Source organism: Botryllus schlosseri, chromosome 10 (assembly GCF_051294905.1).
Source record: "Botryllus schlosseri isolate E-star chromosome 10, Bs_hap1, whole genome shotgun sequence".
Lineage (NCBI taxonomy): Eukaryota > Metazoa > Chordata > Ascidiacea > Stolidobranchia > Styelidae > Botryllus > Botryllus schlosseri.
Genome location: NC_137245.1, coordinates 8,624,802 through 8,642,740, shown reverse-complemented (window position 1 = coordinate 8,642,740; position 17,939 = coordinate 8,624,802). Strand labels below are relative to the sequence as shown.

The 17,939-nt window shown below is 40.8% G+C and overlaps 2 protein-coding genes across 2 annotated transcripts in view; both read right to left on the bottom strand.

Annotated features, from left to right (window-relative positions):
• LOC145448574 (uncharacterized) overlaps positions 1–17,939 on the bottom strand; it is a 54,771-nt gene that overhangs the window by 11,481 nt on the left and 25,351 nt on the right. The gene's annotated exons all lie outside the window — the stretch shown is intronic.
• Positions 1,512–17,832, bottom strand: LOC145448853 (RANBP2-like and GRIP domain-containing protein 2). The gene is made up of 10 exons (XM_080327300.1): positions 17,424–17,832; positions 16,118–16,267; positions 15,426–15,528; positions 12,881–13,008; positions 7,407–7,547; positions 6,646–6,748; positions 4,451–4,587; positions 3,253–3,390; positions 2,445–2,547; positions 1,512–1,820 (listed from the first exon to the last, which is right to left on the bottom strand). The coding sequence occupies exons 1-10, from the start codon at positions 17,505–17,507 to the stop codon at positions 1,705–1,707; spliced, it is 1,203 nt and encodes a 400-aa protein (XP_080183426.1). The 5' UTR covers positions 17,508–17,832; the 3' UTR covers positions 1,512–1,704.

Genomic DNA, 17,939 nt, shown 5'->3' with positions numbered 1-17,939 from the left:
GTCACATAGAAGCACATATTTCCACCGAAAAACATGACTGCGAGATTTGCGGGAAAACGTTCAATCAAAGAAGTAATATCAGGCGTCACATAGAACCACATATTTCTACCGAAAAACATGACTGCGAGATTTGCGGAAAAACGTTCAATGAAAGAAGTCGTATGACTTCTCACGTGAAAGAACATCTGAACTTGGGAGGATATGAGTGCCAGATCTGCGCTAGAACGTTTGCTAGCAAATACACCTTGTTAATGCACATGTACACTTGTACAGTTATTCAGAAGTCGCAAGACTGATCTGTGGCATATGCGGGCAGGAGTTTCGCCACAGATCTAGTTGTCGTAAACATGTACTAGCTCATCTTACAATCGGGATGTTTACATGCGATGTTTGCGGTAAAACGTTCAAGCACAGCGGCACCATGAACCGTCACTTCAAGACTCATTTCGGTGTGAAGAAACCCATCTCGAAGACTCGAAACGTTATAGTTGTGAGATCTGCGGCAAATCATTTTCTGGGAAAGATTCTATGAAAGATCACATGGAACGACATATACAACGATAAAATGTGGTATATGCCAAAGGAAATACAACTGTAAAGCATCTTTTCAATCGCACCTGCGGATTCATTCCGATATGACAGAATTGCTTGAGAGATACGTAGTAGGGATGGTGTGAACGTGAGGCTCACGTTCGCGTTCTGTGTGTGAACCTTCGAAATTTAGAGGATCACGTTCACCAACTAACCCTGGTAGGTTCTGCACTGCACTGTGAACCGTTTTCATATATTACAATTTTTCAATTATTATAACATATTTGGTTGAAATTCTTTGCATTTCAACTTCGTTCCGTCAACCACTGGCGCTGAGAGCATAAAAAAATCAATACTAAACGAGGTGCATCCTTGCCAATCTCGGCCTTAATCGTCTCTATAGGAATATACCGTTCTCTTAAAATTAATAAATTATTTTTATTAAGTTCTGATTGCATTTCTTGCGAGGGCGGTGTTCGCCATATTAAAATTTCCATGTGTGACACTAAATCGCGCCCAGAGCGAAGAAATATTCCAAGTAGGCCAAATCTGTCCAAAAATAGGATTGTTTATGTTGAAAAAATTTTTGAGCCTACTTCAAGCCTAAAGAATTCCGGACATTTCGACATATTTCAGAACGCAGTTTGAACAGTGAAATTCCGGACATGCCCGGGAAAATCCGAGCGTATTGCAACCCTAGTATATTTCCTTGGAAGTCCTCGTCGAAATTGTAGGCAAATGGTCGGAAGATATTGATTTTATGCGATCATAGCATTTGATCGCTTCAGTTGATACGTTTGGTGACTTTTAAATAGTCAGCATGTTCTTCAGCATTGTGACATAATGTGGCCTGAGTCGTCGCCAGGCATCGTGTAAGATCGTGCTCACATAAACCAGAAGCTTCCAACGATGCGTATACCTGCCTAGTTTCACGCAAGTGTTGAACAACCTACCGAGCGCTACGACACTCAGCGCGTCAATTTATTGATGGTATGCAAACCAGCTCTCGTGTATTATTGACGGCTGAACACAGGAAAGAGGTTATATGACTGTGAAATTGCAGTAAACGCTTACAAAACAGCCGATGACATATTCGATTAGTAAATTGTCCTCGGACATATCCTATAGAATGTCATATCATCGAAGCGCGTAAAAACCGAGAATCAGCTAGTATTAGCAAGCGAATCTGGGATAAGCCTTGACATCTCCTATATGACCCATGTATGTCGCACAAAGATCTGCCGTCATGAACTTGATAACAACGTACCGCGGCTCGGCATGCATGCTTTCTGTGAATAGACGAGAGAACAGTAACAGTAAATGGACATCTAAGAATATATACAGTGGGATTTCAGAAAATATTTTTATCTAAAACGCAAGTGGGAATTCACTTCACTACATTCGGCAAGAGTGGACTCTCACCAATTTAGGCACCAGCTAAATTGGGTAAATCCCAAATTCCTAATGATATACGCGATCTTCTATGCTACTTCTTAAATTCTTCAAAAGTGCAGACCTTGTGTCGACGTATTATAGACAAGTTAATGTTCGATAATTACTGTAAATAGGATTGAATGCAAAGTCAACAACGTCAAAGACACAACAAATACAACAACATTTGGAATGGATATCAGGCCGTCATTTTTGCCAGAGTCACTATGACGTTACAATTGAATATTCGTGACGTCATGGCATAAAAAAACCATAGGCGTAGTAATAATCACGTTTGTTTTAAATTGACTTTTGTTTTAAATGCAACCCTACGTATAGCCCACTGTTTTTGTAGTGTACTAGACAAAGTTATTCGCAGATAATTATCATCGGAGTTTTCCAAATCAGATCACGATAATTTTAAGAATGCGGCCTATTAGTCGGACCAGCAAATTTGTCTAGTTAGAGAGCTGCCTGCCCACCTGTATAATCCATGATGAAGTAGGAGCACACATTCCGATTTCCGCAATGGACTTGCGGGTCGGTATCATCGTCGATCACATGATCCGTACAAACTGTGAGACACTGAAAATAGACAGTGTCTGCGAGAGAACTAGAGAGAGGACTAAATGCCCTAAAATATATGAATGAGGAAATCGAAAAACTACTCAAAGTGATACAAAATAATATTTACAATGTTTTCGAGATAATACGAGTTCCGGGGTCAATTCGCATGGATCTCATGAGTCCCATTATCAATGCTCGTTTTATGCGACATGATGTATTGACTACCTAGCAACGTTTTGTGGTGGTAGATGAAGTTTCGGCAAACCTCTGATGTAATTTCCCCAAATCTGACGCAATTTCACAACTGCTTTCTACCAGGTCCCACGATTTGAGTAGCATACCGAATTTTCCTAGCCTATTGGGAATAGTTTGACTACTTAAAGTGAAATGCGTAAAGTGAAAAGCACTAATGCTTTAAAATATAAAGGGACCGCTTGTCAACCATTCCTATCATTCACGGAGGATTTCTTATTGTTGATTTCGACCACTCACTACCTGAAATCCCTTTCTTTAGGAAAAGGGAATACTTGAAAGAGCCCCCCCCCCCCAATATTTACAAGGTTCCTGAAACGCATAGAAACGTACAAACTCAGAACAAAATGACTTATTCTAAATTGACAACAAACTAAAATGAAATTGTCATGCCGAACGCACATGGTAAGCAAGGAGTAAATAAAACCATCGCGATATAAACAACTGAACCAATAATTCGCAACAGCTTACCAGATCTCGATTCATAACAACGCGGTACAGCTTGCGCGAGTCCTCTCGAATAATTTTAATCTCCCCTATCGCGTTTGTCTTGCCGGCTTGGTCGGTTGAATCATAGCAGGAAATCTTGCATATTGCCTTGAATAAGACCTGATGAGAAAAGGGATTTTGTGCATAAAAACTTGCATAAGCGAGAATATCTCAAAGGAACAAACTATGATCTAGGATTGTCAATTACACTGGTCAACAAAATAAAATATTTTTTTTGGAGAACCTCTGAGAGTTGTTTCTGGGGTTTTCAAGCTTGCTGATTACGAATATCGCATTAGTTCTGCCAGTATGGCTCTTGTTCAGAAGATACTTATACCCATAAAAAAGCCCCACGTAACTGTATTCACCCATGAACTTGGTATGAAATAAATCGTAGTTTATTTTAAATTTTATACTGCGCATAAATAGATAATTGACTATAAAGAACCCTCATGTCGTTGTCAATCATTCTGTCAATATTAACATGACCTGATGCAAACTCTTTGTTTGTCAATAAAGCAGTTTATCAAGCCTAGAAATTGTACTTTTGCACAACGGAAATAAATATTCTCCTGCACCAATTGATCATTCTACCAAGATTAAAGAGGAGTAAGAAGCTATCAAGTTTATCTTTGAAAAGCCTAAATACAATACTAATGTGCGTCTCATCTCTTTTGACTTGTAAATGGATAATTTTCCGCTGAGTCGACAAAGTAGGTATACCTAGCATCCCATTCCAAACGAGAAGCTTAAGTCTGGTATCTTTGATAGATTTCAGATTCGAATACGGATGAAAGATTCCAATTTCATTTCGCACACATTCCAGGGACCTTCCTTCAATACCACTTCTGATTAAAAGACTACCAAGTCGTTTAGACACCATCATGACATCATCATGTCAATATAGCGCGATCTTGTGGTGGATTGGAATTGATAAAAATTCAAATAAATGATAGACTAACCACTGCACTCACACAGTCACGTAAGTACTGAAAAAGGTTATCAAAGCCCACTTCATACTGCTTCACTTCATGACCAAATTTCTACAGGGAAAATATATATATTGCACAGCAGATGTATAAACGGATAATTCCACCGCATGACCGAATTAACTTTCGGATTCATAATAGTCCCATGCCGTCAGACGACACACAATCAATACCATGCCATAAACCATTACCTGTTCGTTGTTTACGGGCGAATAAGGGCCAGGATTACCCTGGACCTTGGCGTCTTCTATCTGAGCCATGTATTTCGCACAAAGAGCCGCCGTCTTGAAACGAATGGCAATGTACCCCGGTCTTGGCTGCTCGATTACTGTAAACAGACGACGGAACAGTCACAATAACAATATATATATCGACTTTTCAATTAGATAAAATAAAAAGGGCAAAACAAAACAAGAAACAAAAGAACATCAAGATAATCAGTTTTGGGCTCGTGTTAAGCGTCTCCAGCGTAGGCGGTCGTGGGCGTCTTCAAACGACAGCCCGCGTTGCGCTAGATCAGCCTGATTCATCATAGTCGGTCGCCGAGTGCAGACGTGTATTTCTCGCTCCGCTAGCTGATTGCTTGTAATGATTACGTAGGCCTACAGCTTGGGTGTGCTGCGCAGTATAGGCAGTAAGAGTAGACCAAGTCGCAATATGCGACGAAGACTTTACTATCTTAAGTTACTGCGTACTCGCCGAGTGGGACGATATCAACAGAAAGACTGGGATCTGCCGGGCGGCGCCGGGGACCCGAAGCCTCAACCAAGATCCCAGAGGATTAGCCTAAATGCAAAAGTTAAACTTGGAACTCTGAACACAATAGCAAGTACACATCGATGAAAATATATAGGAATTTAAAAAAATAATTTTGTTATTCTCAATTGGGATTCTATTTCTCAACATTCGAAAAGAGTGGATTCTCACCGATATAGGTACAAGATAAAATGTGGAAACGGAAATTAACCATAATGGACGCGAGCTTGTATGTCACGTAACAACATTCATTCTCTCAGCCAGTGTTACTCAAACTTTTCCGACCGGGTACCATGCACTAATTTGTTATTACTACGCCGCGTGTCAAGTGAATGACATATTGTAGCCTACTTAATTGTATACCAATATTTATTACTGCTAGCGTTATTGCTATACCAAAACATATATGAATATGAGTAGCAAGAAAACAAATGCAATTTGATGCGATAGATGTGATTGTTTGTTATGCACAAGCTTACCTATCCGGGGTTAAACATTACTCACGGTATATCTGAAATTATGTCTATAAGCAGACTTGGACAACTAGATAATTCTAGATAATTCTAGTTGTTTAATTGGACTTATTAGAGTGGAATTAGAGTGCGAAACGAGCCAAGCTTGCAGTACAGACATTTGCCATTCTCATCCTCATAATAATGAACTTTCACTACATATAAACGGAGCTTGACTCAATGAACAAGTTTTCGCGAAATCTAATTTCGATAAAACTGTGTAGCTATAATTCTAGTTTTAATCTAATCTGGAAATAACAGTGTATTCTTATTCTATAGGCTACTCCAATTTGAAGAAAAACGTTGTAGCTGTAATTCTAATTCTGATTGAATTGGGGAAAGTTTAAAAATGTCCTCTTTGCCAAGTCTGTCCTTAAGGCTCAGTTAGACGATTACAGTTCTTGAAGGCTACTTGATGGTCATTAAGGCACCAATACAGAAATGAAGTCATTCATAGGCCTACATCGTTACTGCGAAAGAAAGCAGATTATATACAATTAAACATCGAATTCACGTACCTCTGAAATGTCAGAAACGCTGAGGACAAGAAACTCATACACGACTTTGCCGTATCTACCAGCTAAACAACAATAAGCCCTGGAAATCGCATTTAAATCAAAGTCCACAGCGGCAAAAAAAACAAGCCCAAAACGGGTTAATATTGTCAGTTCTTCTGTAAAACGCAGATAGCGTACGATATTTGTAATTCTGGCGGTTTAGCATGGTAGTTTAGCATGGTTCAAACCAGCAGGACTACGGATGAAAAGTCTTACAGTCTTCTTTCTGAAGCAGAATTATGGCCCAAACCAATATAACTATCCCAAAACTCCGATGTAGGGAGTCGTGCGACTACTTCAAGGCCGTAGATGTAGCCTAGTTTAAACTACATCCCTCAAACCGAGTTTCACAACGGACCTAAAGTTATCCGTGAGCCCCACAACACGTAGTGATTTCCCGAGGACTATCAGCCGACAAAGACTATTTACCTTAAACACTTCATTTCCAGCGACATTTTTGAATTCCAAGGCACACACACACTGATTACAGCGTAGGCTACCATTTAAACCGATAATAATGACATTTTCCGACGCTATATAGTTACAGAACTGCCTGCCCACCTGTGTAGTCCATGATGGCGTACCAGCAAGCTGTCGGATCTCCAAGATGAAGTTGCGTGATAGTATCAGCGTGGACAATATGATTCGTGCACACTTCGAGCGTCTAAACATAACGTTCATGAACGCTCCTTGCAACAGAGAGTGCGATAGAGCGAATGAGGATAAGGTTTACAAAGCATAACTTTCGTAAAACAAATCAATGTAATATAAAAAGACAATTTTTCAATACTTTCAAGAAAAGACGAGTTCACGGAAGACTTTGCATAACTTTCGTGTATGGCCTATAAAAATTGCCCGTTTCATACAACATCATAACTCGATTACCGAGGAGCGTTTTATGGTAATAGTTGATGTTTTGGCAAATCTCTGGCGTCATTTATCCTTATGCTCTATCCAACCAACTGTCTACATTTGGGTAGTCTACCGTCTTTACGCAGCCAATAAGTTGAGTCGGCCTGAAAAGTAATGCTGCGGGACAATATACAGAGAGGGACAGCCACCCCTATCATTCACGCAAGATTTCTTATTGTTGATTCGTACCAGCAACTACCTCAAACACATGACCGCCCCAGCCTCCCGAAATTTGTACGAGGTCTTGCGATGCATAGAACCGTCTTTTTCTCTCCAAACAAATCATGGAGTTCTTTTCAATGGTCAACAAAGTAAAATGAAAACGTCAAGCGAACTTGGCTGCTTTGCAATGAGTGCCAATAAAACTATAGTAATAAAAACAATCCAACCGATCACCGCAAAACATTTACTTGTTCTCGTATGATAATGATGCGGTACAGCTTTCTCTTGATGTTTTGTAAAACTATGATTTCCCCGACGCCGTATTTTTCGATGACTCGGTAGGCGGAATCGTAGCGGGAGAGAAGCCGGCACCTTGCTCTGAATAAAACCTGAAGAGCATAATGTTTGCGAGTATAAAACAAATTTAGTAATTGAAATCATTGGAAGGGGCAAACTCTGATATACAATGTTCCCCAACAATGTGATATTTGAGTTTAATGTGATCTCACAAATGCCATGTCCAGCGGTCGGCTCGGCTTTCTGGCAAGACACGCTATCATGAATAGATCGAAGTCGATAATACATTTTCTATCGTAGCTCAGCACTTATAGTGCTGACAGCGACTGCTTTGAACAGTCTTGCAAATCGTCAGAATGCACACGGATCCTATAACGAGTTTCTTCTAATATGGAAGAGCTTCCTTCCAGTGTTGGGATGACTCGAGTCATGACTTGACTCGAGTCAGACTCGAGTCAGCTTTTTCGTATGACTTGACTTGACTCGAGTCACTTTCGAAAATTGACTTGACTTGACTTGACTCGGAGCTTCAAAAATGGACATTGACTCGTGACTCGGAGTAAAATTCACGAGTCAATTTCAAGTCATCAAGTAAACGCTGTCGAATAAATCACTGTATCTTGTGTATGCTCGGATTGTTCGAGATAAGCCGGTGACACTTGTGAGAGCAACGATAGTCATCCACTGATTATACGTTACACTGATCCTCCATTGTTACATCACATATAAATTGACCGCAAACTAAACGATCACAGCTTACGTTGTCGAAGTAGTAGTAGAATATTAATCTAAATAGCAATGTGTCTCTGTTTCTTAGACGACTTAACGCTTATGTTGCGCAGTGCTCATATTTACCGACCCGCTTGTATGATTTAAATCGAACAAATATAGTTTGTGCGTTTATATTATCACGGATGTGTAGACGGGTAGTGTAGGCTCTTCTGCCATATCAATTTGTTTCAACTTCTCGAAGCTTCGCATTAGGTCCTATATTTTGGGTGATAACTGACTGTATCATGTATCTGTACAGTTACTCCCGCATTTTACTAGCAGTTCTACGTGTGCATGAGGGATACAGCGTCTTTTTGCGTGTATATTAAACTAGATATTCGTTATTTGATTCAAGATAAATGATCCCTTAATCTGTCTTTCACGTTGCTAGCAAAATGTAATGATTTAGAATCACCAATCGTACTTCAAAAATTCAATTTGACTTGAATTGTGACTTGACTCGTGACTTGACTTGACTTGACTCGACTTGACTCGAGTCACCTCCAAAAAACGAGTGACTTGACTTGACTCGAGTCACCTTTGAAAATCGATTGACTTGACTTGACTCGAGTCAAAATCTGCAATGACTCGAGATGACTCGTGACTCGAAGGTAGTGACTTGATCCCAACACTGCTTCCTTCTAGCTTGGACAATGAACACTATGGTACTGCATTCACGCAGCCACGTAATACTGAAAGAGGTCTCATCACATGCAGTGCTGGGATCAAGTCGCTATACCTTCGAGTCACGAATCATCTCGAGTCATTGCACATTTTGACTCGAGTCAAGTCAAGTCACTCGTTTTTTTGAGGTTACTCGAGTCAAGTCAAGTTAAGTCACGAGTCAAGTCACACTTCAAGACAAATTGAATTTTCGAAGTATGAGAGTGATCATTCAAAGTCATTATATTTTGCTAGCTGTGTGAAAGAAAGATTAACTTGTAATTTATCTTGAATCATACAACGAATATAAAGTAAAGTATTCATGCAAAGTGCATTGTATCGCTCGCTCACGCACACACAGAAATAATATTATTTTGAAGAAATACAAATACAACACAAAAAATCAGAATCTTCACTTTCATTCCATTGTGAACTATGGGCTGCGCACGATACCTGCATTCCAGTGCATAGTCGTAATGATCTAACTAGAGGCCAAATACCAACATTAACTGTCCATATGTCTATTGCCGGTGAACTTCGGTCTAACCTATTTACTCATATCGGCCACTTTGCGCACCGAAATCGTGAGTATAGTCATGCTAATAATGAGTGAGAGATCCAATCATCTTGACATCCAATCCGGATTGTCGGTATAGTGGAAAGATATTGGATTCGCCGAAACGTATAGAGCTACCAGAAACACAATTTCCTTCGCGAGGAGAACCTGATTACAAATTGTATTTCTTGGTGGCGCGCATCGTTTTCCTCTGCTGTTCGCATCTGTACTGTGGGGCTCACATTACAAAGGACACTAATATATTAAAGTCGAAAATCAACTGTCATTGAACCGTGCGTAGCGCGACGAAAATTTCAAGAATAATTCAAACCTATCATTAATTATGGAGTCAATTCGTAATTTCAATGGAATATTGCCGGCCGCCAACACATACTAATCGAATTAAGTGACGACGGCCGCATAATTTGTTCCTTCTACTGCCACAGATTGGTCACCCCTGGACTAAAGAATCGATATTGGGGTTAACTAGACACGGTACATGCTGGAAAACTATCTCATCGTGAAGCTCGGTCTTTTGGGGAGCCCGAACTCGTTTTCTAAGCGTATCGGTCTTGGCAGTGGTTGGCAATTGCACGTCAAAGCAATATGCCCAATGCTCATACATATCAGCAAATTCTTCCTCCATGGAATTATATTACCATCGCCAAAGCCGTATCAGTTAGTGAGGAATAGTGATATTAGGCACAGGTGAATAGCTTACTTTGAACAACAGCAGCAATACTGATATAAAGTTCAGCATTTCAAACTGCTTTACTAAGCGTTTTTCGGAAATTTCAAATGAGGTCGCGGGCCGCAAAATACGACCTCGCGGACCGCGTGTTGGTGACCCCTGACTTAAGCTGTGATCATTTAGTTTGCAGTCAATTTATTTGTCATGTAACTATGGAAGATCCGTGAAGTGAATGACGGGTTGCTCTCAGAAGTGACACGGGCGTATCGCGAACAATCAGAACATACACAAGATAGAGTGATTTAATCGACACCGTTTTCTTGATGACTTGAAATTGACTTGTAAATTTTGCTCAGAGTCACGAGTCAATACACAGTTCTGAAGCGCCGGGTCTAGTCAAGTCATTATTGCAAAGTGACTCGAGTCAAGTCAAGTCATACGAATACGTTGACTAGAGCCAGCCCAACACTGATCGCATGTACTTCCCAGTTCCCACCAGACTTAGACACTAGATCAGTGATTCTCAACGTGGAAATGATTTGTCGGCGCTCGTTCATATCAAATCGAACAGGGAAGCGAGTGGCGCAATGTACAAATCGACACCGTCACGACACCAATGGTTGTTGGTTCGAGTCGCGGCTGTACCAAGTTTCGATATGTCGGGGGTTTATCTGGGCTCCTCACTGCCGACGTCACTGCGATTGCAGTGACTTGAAAAGCCCAGAAAGTACTGTGAGCCGGGCTTGAAAGTCGGCAGCAATGATCGAATGAAGAAAGGCGCATCGAAGAGAGAGAGACTGATTCGTGGGAGAGAGAGTGCATCAAAAAGGCGTCATGAAAAATGCATTGAAGTGTGTAACTTTCAAATGTGCTGTTGAAATTGCCATCGTGCCATTGTCGTGGAGCACAAAGCCTCATAAGGCTAGAAGCACCAATGCCGTACATTATCAATACAGTATCAAATAGAAGACGCGGATTTTCAAGACAATAAATACAGCTGCAAAATTCGCTTCGAAATAAAAATAGTCTACCTAATTTCCTAATATTGTGTGATGTTATTTTCAAGGAAAGTAATTTTGTGGCTGTTTATTACCAGCCTACAATTAATATTTGCACGACACAGATGACGGTTGCACGATAATTAAGCTAATTTTGAACGAAAACATGAGGGGGTCCGCCGGGGTCCCCAAAAGGGGTCCGCGAGGAAAAAAGGTTGAAAACCACTGTACTAGATAATTCCAGTTGTTCAATTAGATTATTAAACTTAATGCGCGGAATGTCGTTAACCTAATTTAAATCTATTTTGAGAAATATTTCTATGTTCCAATGTTTCTATGCTCTAATTTAAATTCTAATCTAATTTATAGTTTTCGTGAAAATGCTGCAAGCGAACTGTATTGTGCGAAAACATCTGAGCTTGGTTCACAGATATTTTCCCTCCTCATTCTTATGAGAATGAAATCTGCTTTGATATGAAATGAACTTGATTTTTGTTGTATCTTTAATTTGGAATTTAACTCAGTTTCCTAGTATTTTACAATTTGGTAATGGTAATTCTAATCTAATTTAGAAAAAAAACAACGGACCCCCATGCTGCTTCATTGCACGACTCATTTCCTACTTCGAAGTTACATAACGGAACGACAGTGGTATATAATAGGATTATTTCACCTCGTTGCCTAATTAACCCGCAGATTTATAATTGGTACCCTGCTGCTAGACCAGTGGTTCCCAACCTTTTTCGTCTCATGCCCCCCTTGGCCGATATTTGAGCTAAAATTCCCCCCCCCCCCCTATGAAAAAGTTGCCTGTGACTAAAAAAATTTGCTATTTAACGCGCAACCATTTGTTGACTGGGAAATTAAAGGCCAAACATATTCAGATATGTCCGAACTATGGCGAATGCGGACCGCACTAAACTTTGGTAAAGTACAGTCAAATTTGACCTGTTTTTGACTGGTCGGGTAGCTACTGACGAAAAATAAATCACCAAGTCCGCTTGCTTTGGGCTTGAGTGGAATCGATGAAGATGGTACGGTATGTTTTTGACGTTAGCTCATATGTTGGCTTAAAAAGTTAAACAATTTCACTAGCGGCCTTGTGCTGAATTCGGCTTGACGTTTTCCTGCTTTGTAGCAATTTGGTCGACAGGCTGTCGCGGACCCAACGAAATCGTCTCGTAAGCCTCACTTTATCATAGGGTGTAATATATACGAAAGGCATTTTAACATACACCTAGCTTGAGATCCGCCAAAGAAACACACAATTGTAAAGAATTAATTTCTACTTAACATTTCTATATACCATAAAAATCTAAAAACCTTGTGAACCCCGTGTATCTTCCGATACAATGCCAAAGCCGGATTTCTCCTAAAAAATTTAAGCCTGATTCCCCCCTAAAAATTTCAAAATTCCCCCCCGGTTGGGAACCACTGTGCTAGACGATACGCAACGTTTTGTTTGTTTGGGGTATTTATGGTGTCTGTCGACTTCTATGGTCATTTACACCAGACCAATTTTCTTCAATATGATTCCGTAGCTGCCGACTTGTAGCAAGGCGAACTTCTGTTTTGTTTTATAAGACACGGATGAGATGGCGAGGAGGAAACCTCTAAGAATTAGGTAAGAATTCTGGAGCCCACCTCGGTCGTACCCGAACCCGGAACCCATTAGTATTGCAGCCATTGATTATACCAATACGCGCCACGCTACGATACGCAATGAAATCCTAACAGAGAGATTACCTTTACGCGTTCTTCGACGAAAGGAGCGGGGTAAGTCATGATACGACGAATCTGATACATGTACCTCGTACAAAGAGCTTCCGTCGGGAAATGAATGACAATGAATCCACGTTTGGGCTCCTTGCTTTCTGTACACAGATGAGGGAACAGTCACAATAAGTGAATATCGATGAAAGTATATTCGAATCTCGGGAATATTTATGAAATTCCGAAATGAAATTTAACTGCAGCCTGCGAAAAGAGTGAATTAAAACCGACAGAGATAACCGCTAAAATGCGGGAAACCGAAATTTCCCGGAATGAACGCAACCTTCTCTCTAAATTGAATTACACTCAAATCTGTAAGCTAAAGTGTACACTCTAGTCTGGGGGTCGCCAACGCAAAATGGGTCCCGGGTCACTTTTCAAAGTTCGTAGAGGCCGCGGGCCACATGACTTCAATATCGAGTTAAAAATATACACTGCAGTTTAACAACCACGTTTTGATAACACGAAGTCAGTATAACGCTGTCATTTTTAAGATGGGCGACGTGCATGGTTACCACAAAGGAAATAATATTTTATTGAAGAAATACGAACACAACAAAAATATCATGATCATCAATTTCATTCTATTTTGAACTATATTATAGGCAGAAATAGGCGATTTGGGAAATGTTTTGTTCAGGGGTCACCCACTCGAAACAGGTCGCGGGCCACTTTTCAAAGTTTGCAGAGGCCGCGGGCCACATGAGTTCAAAATCGATATAAAAATAGGCAACGCAGTTTAACAACCACCTTTTGATAACTCCACTTCAGTACAACGACGTGCTCTCTCTAACATGGACGACGGGCATAGCTATCACAAAAGAAATAATATTTTATGGAACAAATACAAATGCAACAAAAATATCATGATCATCACTTTCATTACATTTAGAAACTTTGAGCTGCGCCCGATACCTGACAGCACTCTTCAGCAACTAAAGCAGGGGCGGCCAACCTTTTTGCTATTCACGGGGCATTCCAGTGCATAGTCGTAATGAACTGACTTGGGGCCAAATACCCACGTTAAACTCTACTCTAATCTATTTACTCATATCGGCTTACTATGTGCATCGAAATCGTGAGTAGTCATGTTATGAACAGGCACAAGGATTCGTTCTGTAGTCGCGCAAGGTGCGAAAACTTTTTCATATTCATGAGTGAATTTCGGCAATAATGTTAGTATAGTTTCCGAGATTAATATCAAATATTTATACTTGCTCAGCCCATGTGATCAGATACACCGGGGATAGTTGATGCATGGGGTGTCTTCGAAAATTTATGGTAGGCCATATTAATGCTGCGCTGCTTTGGGTGGGCCGACTGTTATTAACCCCCTTTGTTGCATGCTGTTATTTTTGGACCTCTCATCAAGGTTGTCGGTACGGTGGAAATATATTGGATTAGCCCAAACGTATGCCTACCAGAAACAAATTTCCTTCGTTATGATGAGAACACGATTACAAATTGGTATTTCTTTATGGGGCACATCATTTTCCTCTGCTGTGCGCATCGGTACTGTGGGGCTTGAATCGCGCGTAGCGAAAAGAAAATTTCAAGAATTGCCTATAATTCAAATCTCTCAATAATTAGGGAGTCAATTCGCAATTTCAATTTGCATCTTAACGGCCACCAACACATCCTAATTGAATTGAATGTCGACAGCCACATAATTTACCTTCCATGCCGCAAATTGGCCACCCTGGACGAAAGAATCGATATAGGGGTTAGATAGACACGGGCTATAGTCACTGTTCCCTCTAAGCTGAGGGCGCGTGCGCAATAGCGCGGTGCTGATACGGTATCTGCGCACAGAAAATCTAAGCTGTGCACAAAAATGTCGAAGTGATGACCTTTCTTATCAGACAACACCACAAAATTAACGAGAAAAGTGGATAATTCAGCAGTCCAATCAAAGTGATGACTTTTTGGTCGTTACGCACTGTTGTCCAAGGGACTGCGCACAGTGCGCAGTTATTTGGTGAGTCCACGCAGACCCGTGAAAAATCAGAGGGATGATTTGCCATGGTACTTGCTGGAAAACTATCTCCTCTAAAAGCATGGTCTTGTTGGGAGCCCGAGGTCGGTTTTCAAGCGTCACGGTCTTGGCAGTGGTTGGTCATTGCACGTCAAGGCAATATGCCTTTGCCCATTCATATCAGAAAATTCGTCCCACATGGAATGATATTACCATCGCCGATGCCGTATCAGCTAGTGAGGAATAGTGATGTTGGGCACAGGGGATTAGCTCACTTTGAACAACAACAACATGTTTAAACTGAAATCAATTTCAGTATTTCAAAATGCTTTACGAAGCGTTCTTCTGAAATTTCAAATCAGGTCGCGTGTCGCGTGTTGGTGAATCCTGCTCTAGTCTGGCATATCTACAAACTATCAACGATAAGCGCTGGAAATCAGATTGGATGCAAAGTCAACAACATCAAGGCAACAGTTTGAATAAATTGCGTTTAGAAGCTAAAACAGTGGCATGTTCCTACGTTTGTTAGAGTAACCTGCTTACCTGTATAGTCCATGATGAAGTAGGAGCACGCGCTTCTATTTCCGAAATGAAGTTTCGGTTCGGTATGGTTGTTGATGAGATGATTCGTACAAACTTTAAGCGGCTGTAAAAACGTTGATCAACACTGTTATCTTGCAACAGAGTGTGCGACAGAAATAGAAAGAGGATACAATGGCCTACAATATACACGGATTACGTAAAACCATTCAAAGTATTATAAAAATATTATTTACAATATTTTGGAGAAAAAATACGAGTTCGCGAGTTATTCACATAGATCTCATTTTACCTTGGTTACGCGATTTCAATAGTCCACAGACTTTTCGTGGCCTAATAGGAATAGTGTGAGTAGTGAAAAGTATAAAGTGAAATGTGTAAAGTGAAGAATACTACTGCTTGAAAATAAAGAAGGAACGTCACCCCTGTCATTCATTGAAGATTTCTAATTGTCAATTCTTACCAGCAACTACCGTAAAAACCTTTCTTTTAGAGACTGGAACACGTGATGGAGCATTTAAAAGTTGTGCAAGGTTCAACAAGCGCATAGAAACATACAAACTTAAAGCAAATCGAGTTATTTCAAATTGACAACAAATTAAATTGAAAGCACCATGCCAAACGTACATGGTACGCAAGGAGTGGATGAAACCATCGCGATATAAACAACCAAACCGGCCATTCGCAAAATTTACCTGATCTCGATTCATAACGACGCGGTGCAGCTTGCGAGCGTCGTTTCGTATAATTTTAATCTCACCGATGGCGTTTGTCATGGCGATTCGGGCGTCTGGCGTCGAGTCGGAATCATAGCAGCGAATCTTGCATTTTGCCTTGAATAAGACCTGAAGATCAAAAGATTTCCAGCGTAATAAAATTACATTAGCGACAATAACTGAGAAGGGCCGACTCTGATGTAGAATGTTCACCAACGACGTGCCATATGAATTCCATGAGATGTAGTAAAGTGAATACCATGCACGTGCAAGACATCGAACAAGACACGCTTGCATGAATTTAGATTGGAGTCGATAATACATTCCTGACGGAACCAGGAATATCTAGGTATCCCTGAGTCGAAACGCACTACCTGTGATGACAAACAGCGGTCCCGAACTTTCTCACACGCACACACACGGACGCAGATCTCTGGCAGCTTCTTTTATTATCAGATAGCTTGTTACAAGTAAACGTACCAGGTTTTAACGATACCGCGGTACTGTATATTATTAAATTGAAAAGTTGATGAGGGAACTAAAGTCCAAGTCAACTTCACCAGTGAAATCACACAGTCATATCCCAGATTGCTTTTGCAGCTAGAGCTCACGCTACACTGCGTGACATAATTGCCATAGTGACTATATATAATCGAGTGCATAATAGGCCGCATATCTCAGGGAAATGTCCTGATAATAGGCCTATTTTACTGCACGAGCTTGATTAAAAGGTAGCTTGTTCTAGGTGGCGCAGTCGGTTGCGCGTTGAAATTTCGAATCGAGCGATACTGTGTTCGAATCCCAGTATGGTAGCTTGATCGCGGTATCATCAGCATTCACGCATGTAGGACGTAGGTCTACTTATAAGCTAATGATTTAATGCCACTTTTGAAAATTTGGGATATCGTCAAATTCCAACCTCTTTCTCGGATGCGTATGTCCCGAAGTTGGCACAAATTAGTACATCCGACGTTACATCATTGCGAGTTCTTTATTACCTTGTCGACCGGGCGGCGAGATACTGAAGTGGCATGATCCACGGCTGCAACGCCAATGGGTTGCGGGATCGAGTTCGACCGAGGTCGACTCCAAAATTACTACCTAAGTCTTGGAGGTTTATCGAGGCTCCTCCTCGCCATCTGATTCGCGCAAGCGGTGTCCTAGATATTCCTAGAAGTGGACCGGTAAACAAGTCGGCAGATATGGAATCAAAATAAAGACAATCGACGTGGTGTATATGACCATTGTAGTCGACAAACACCATGAATGACATAAACAAACAAACCTTGTCCACCGCACCCCAAAGAGGGACTCGATCTAGTATTTCTGCGAGACCAGATTCGCGGACCGTTTCTTGCATATCCGCCATTCGCTCTTCTACGAAATCCGACGATTGTTCTGACAGCGGTGAAGCCTGACTGGGTCTGATTGGCGGTAATGTTTTTGACTCTGTAAGAAGATGCACTAGCGGGGATTCGATATTGCAATTTCTGTAGTAATTTACTACTAGCTACTGTAGGTTGTACTTAACAACGACTTTCACTCACTCGCAAATCTTGAGAATGCACGCAGATCCCAATATGTTTCCTCTTATATCACAGAGCTTTCTGTAGCTTCTGATTAACTTCGGGCTCCCACACCCTCCTATATGTTCATTATATATCGTAATATTGTGGGAATGATAAGAAATTCAATAAATGTTTGCTTAACTACTGCACTCACGCTGTCACGGAATTACTGAAAGAGTTTCTCAGCGGATGTATCCTACTTCACAAACTGCTTCACTGCGTGACTTAATTTC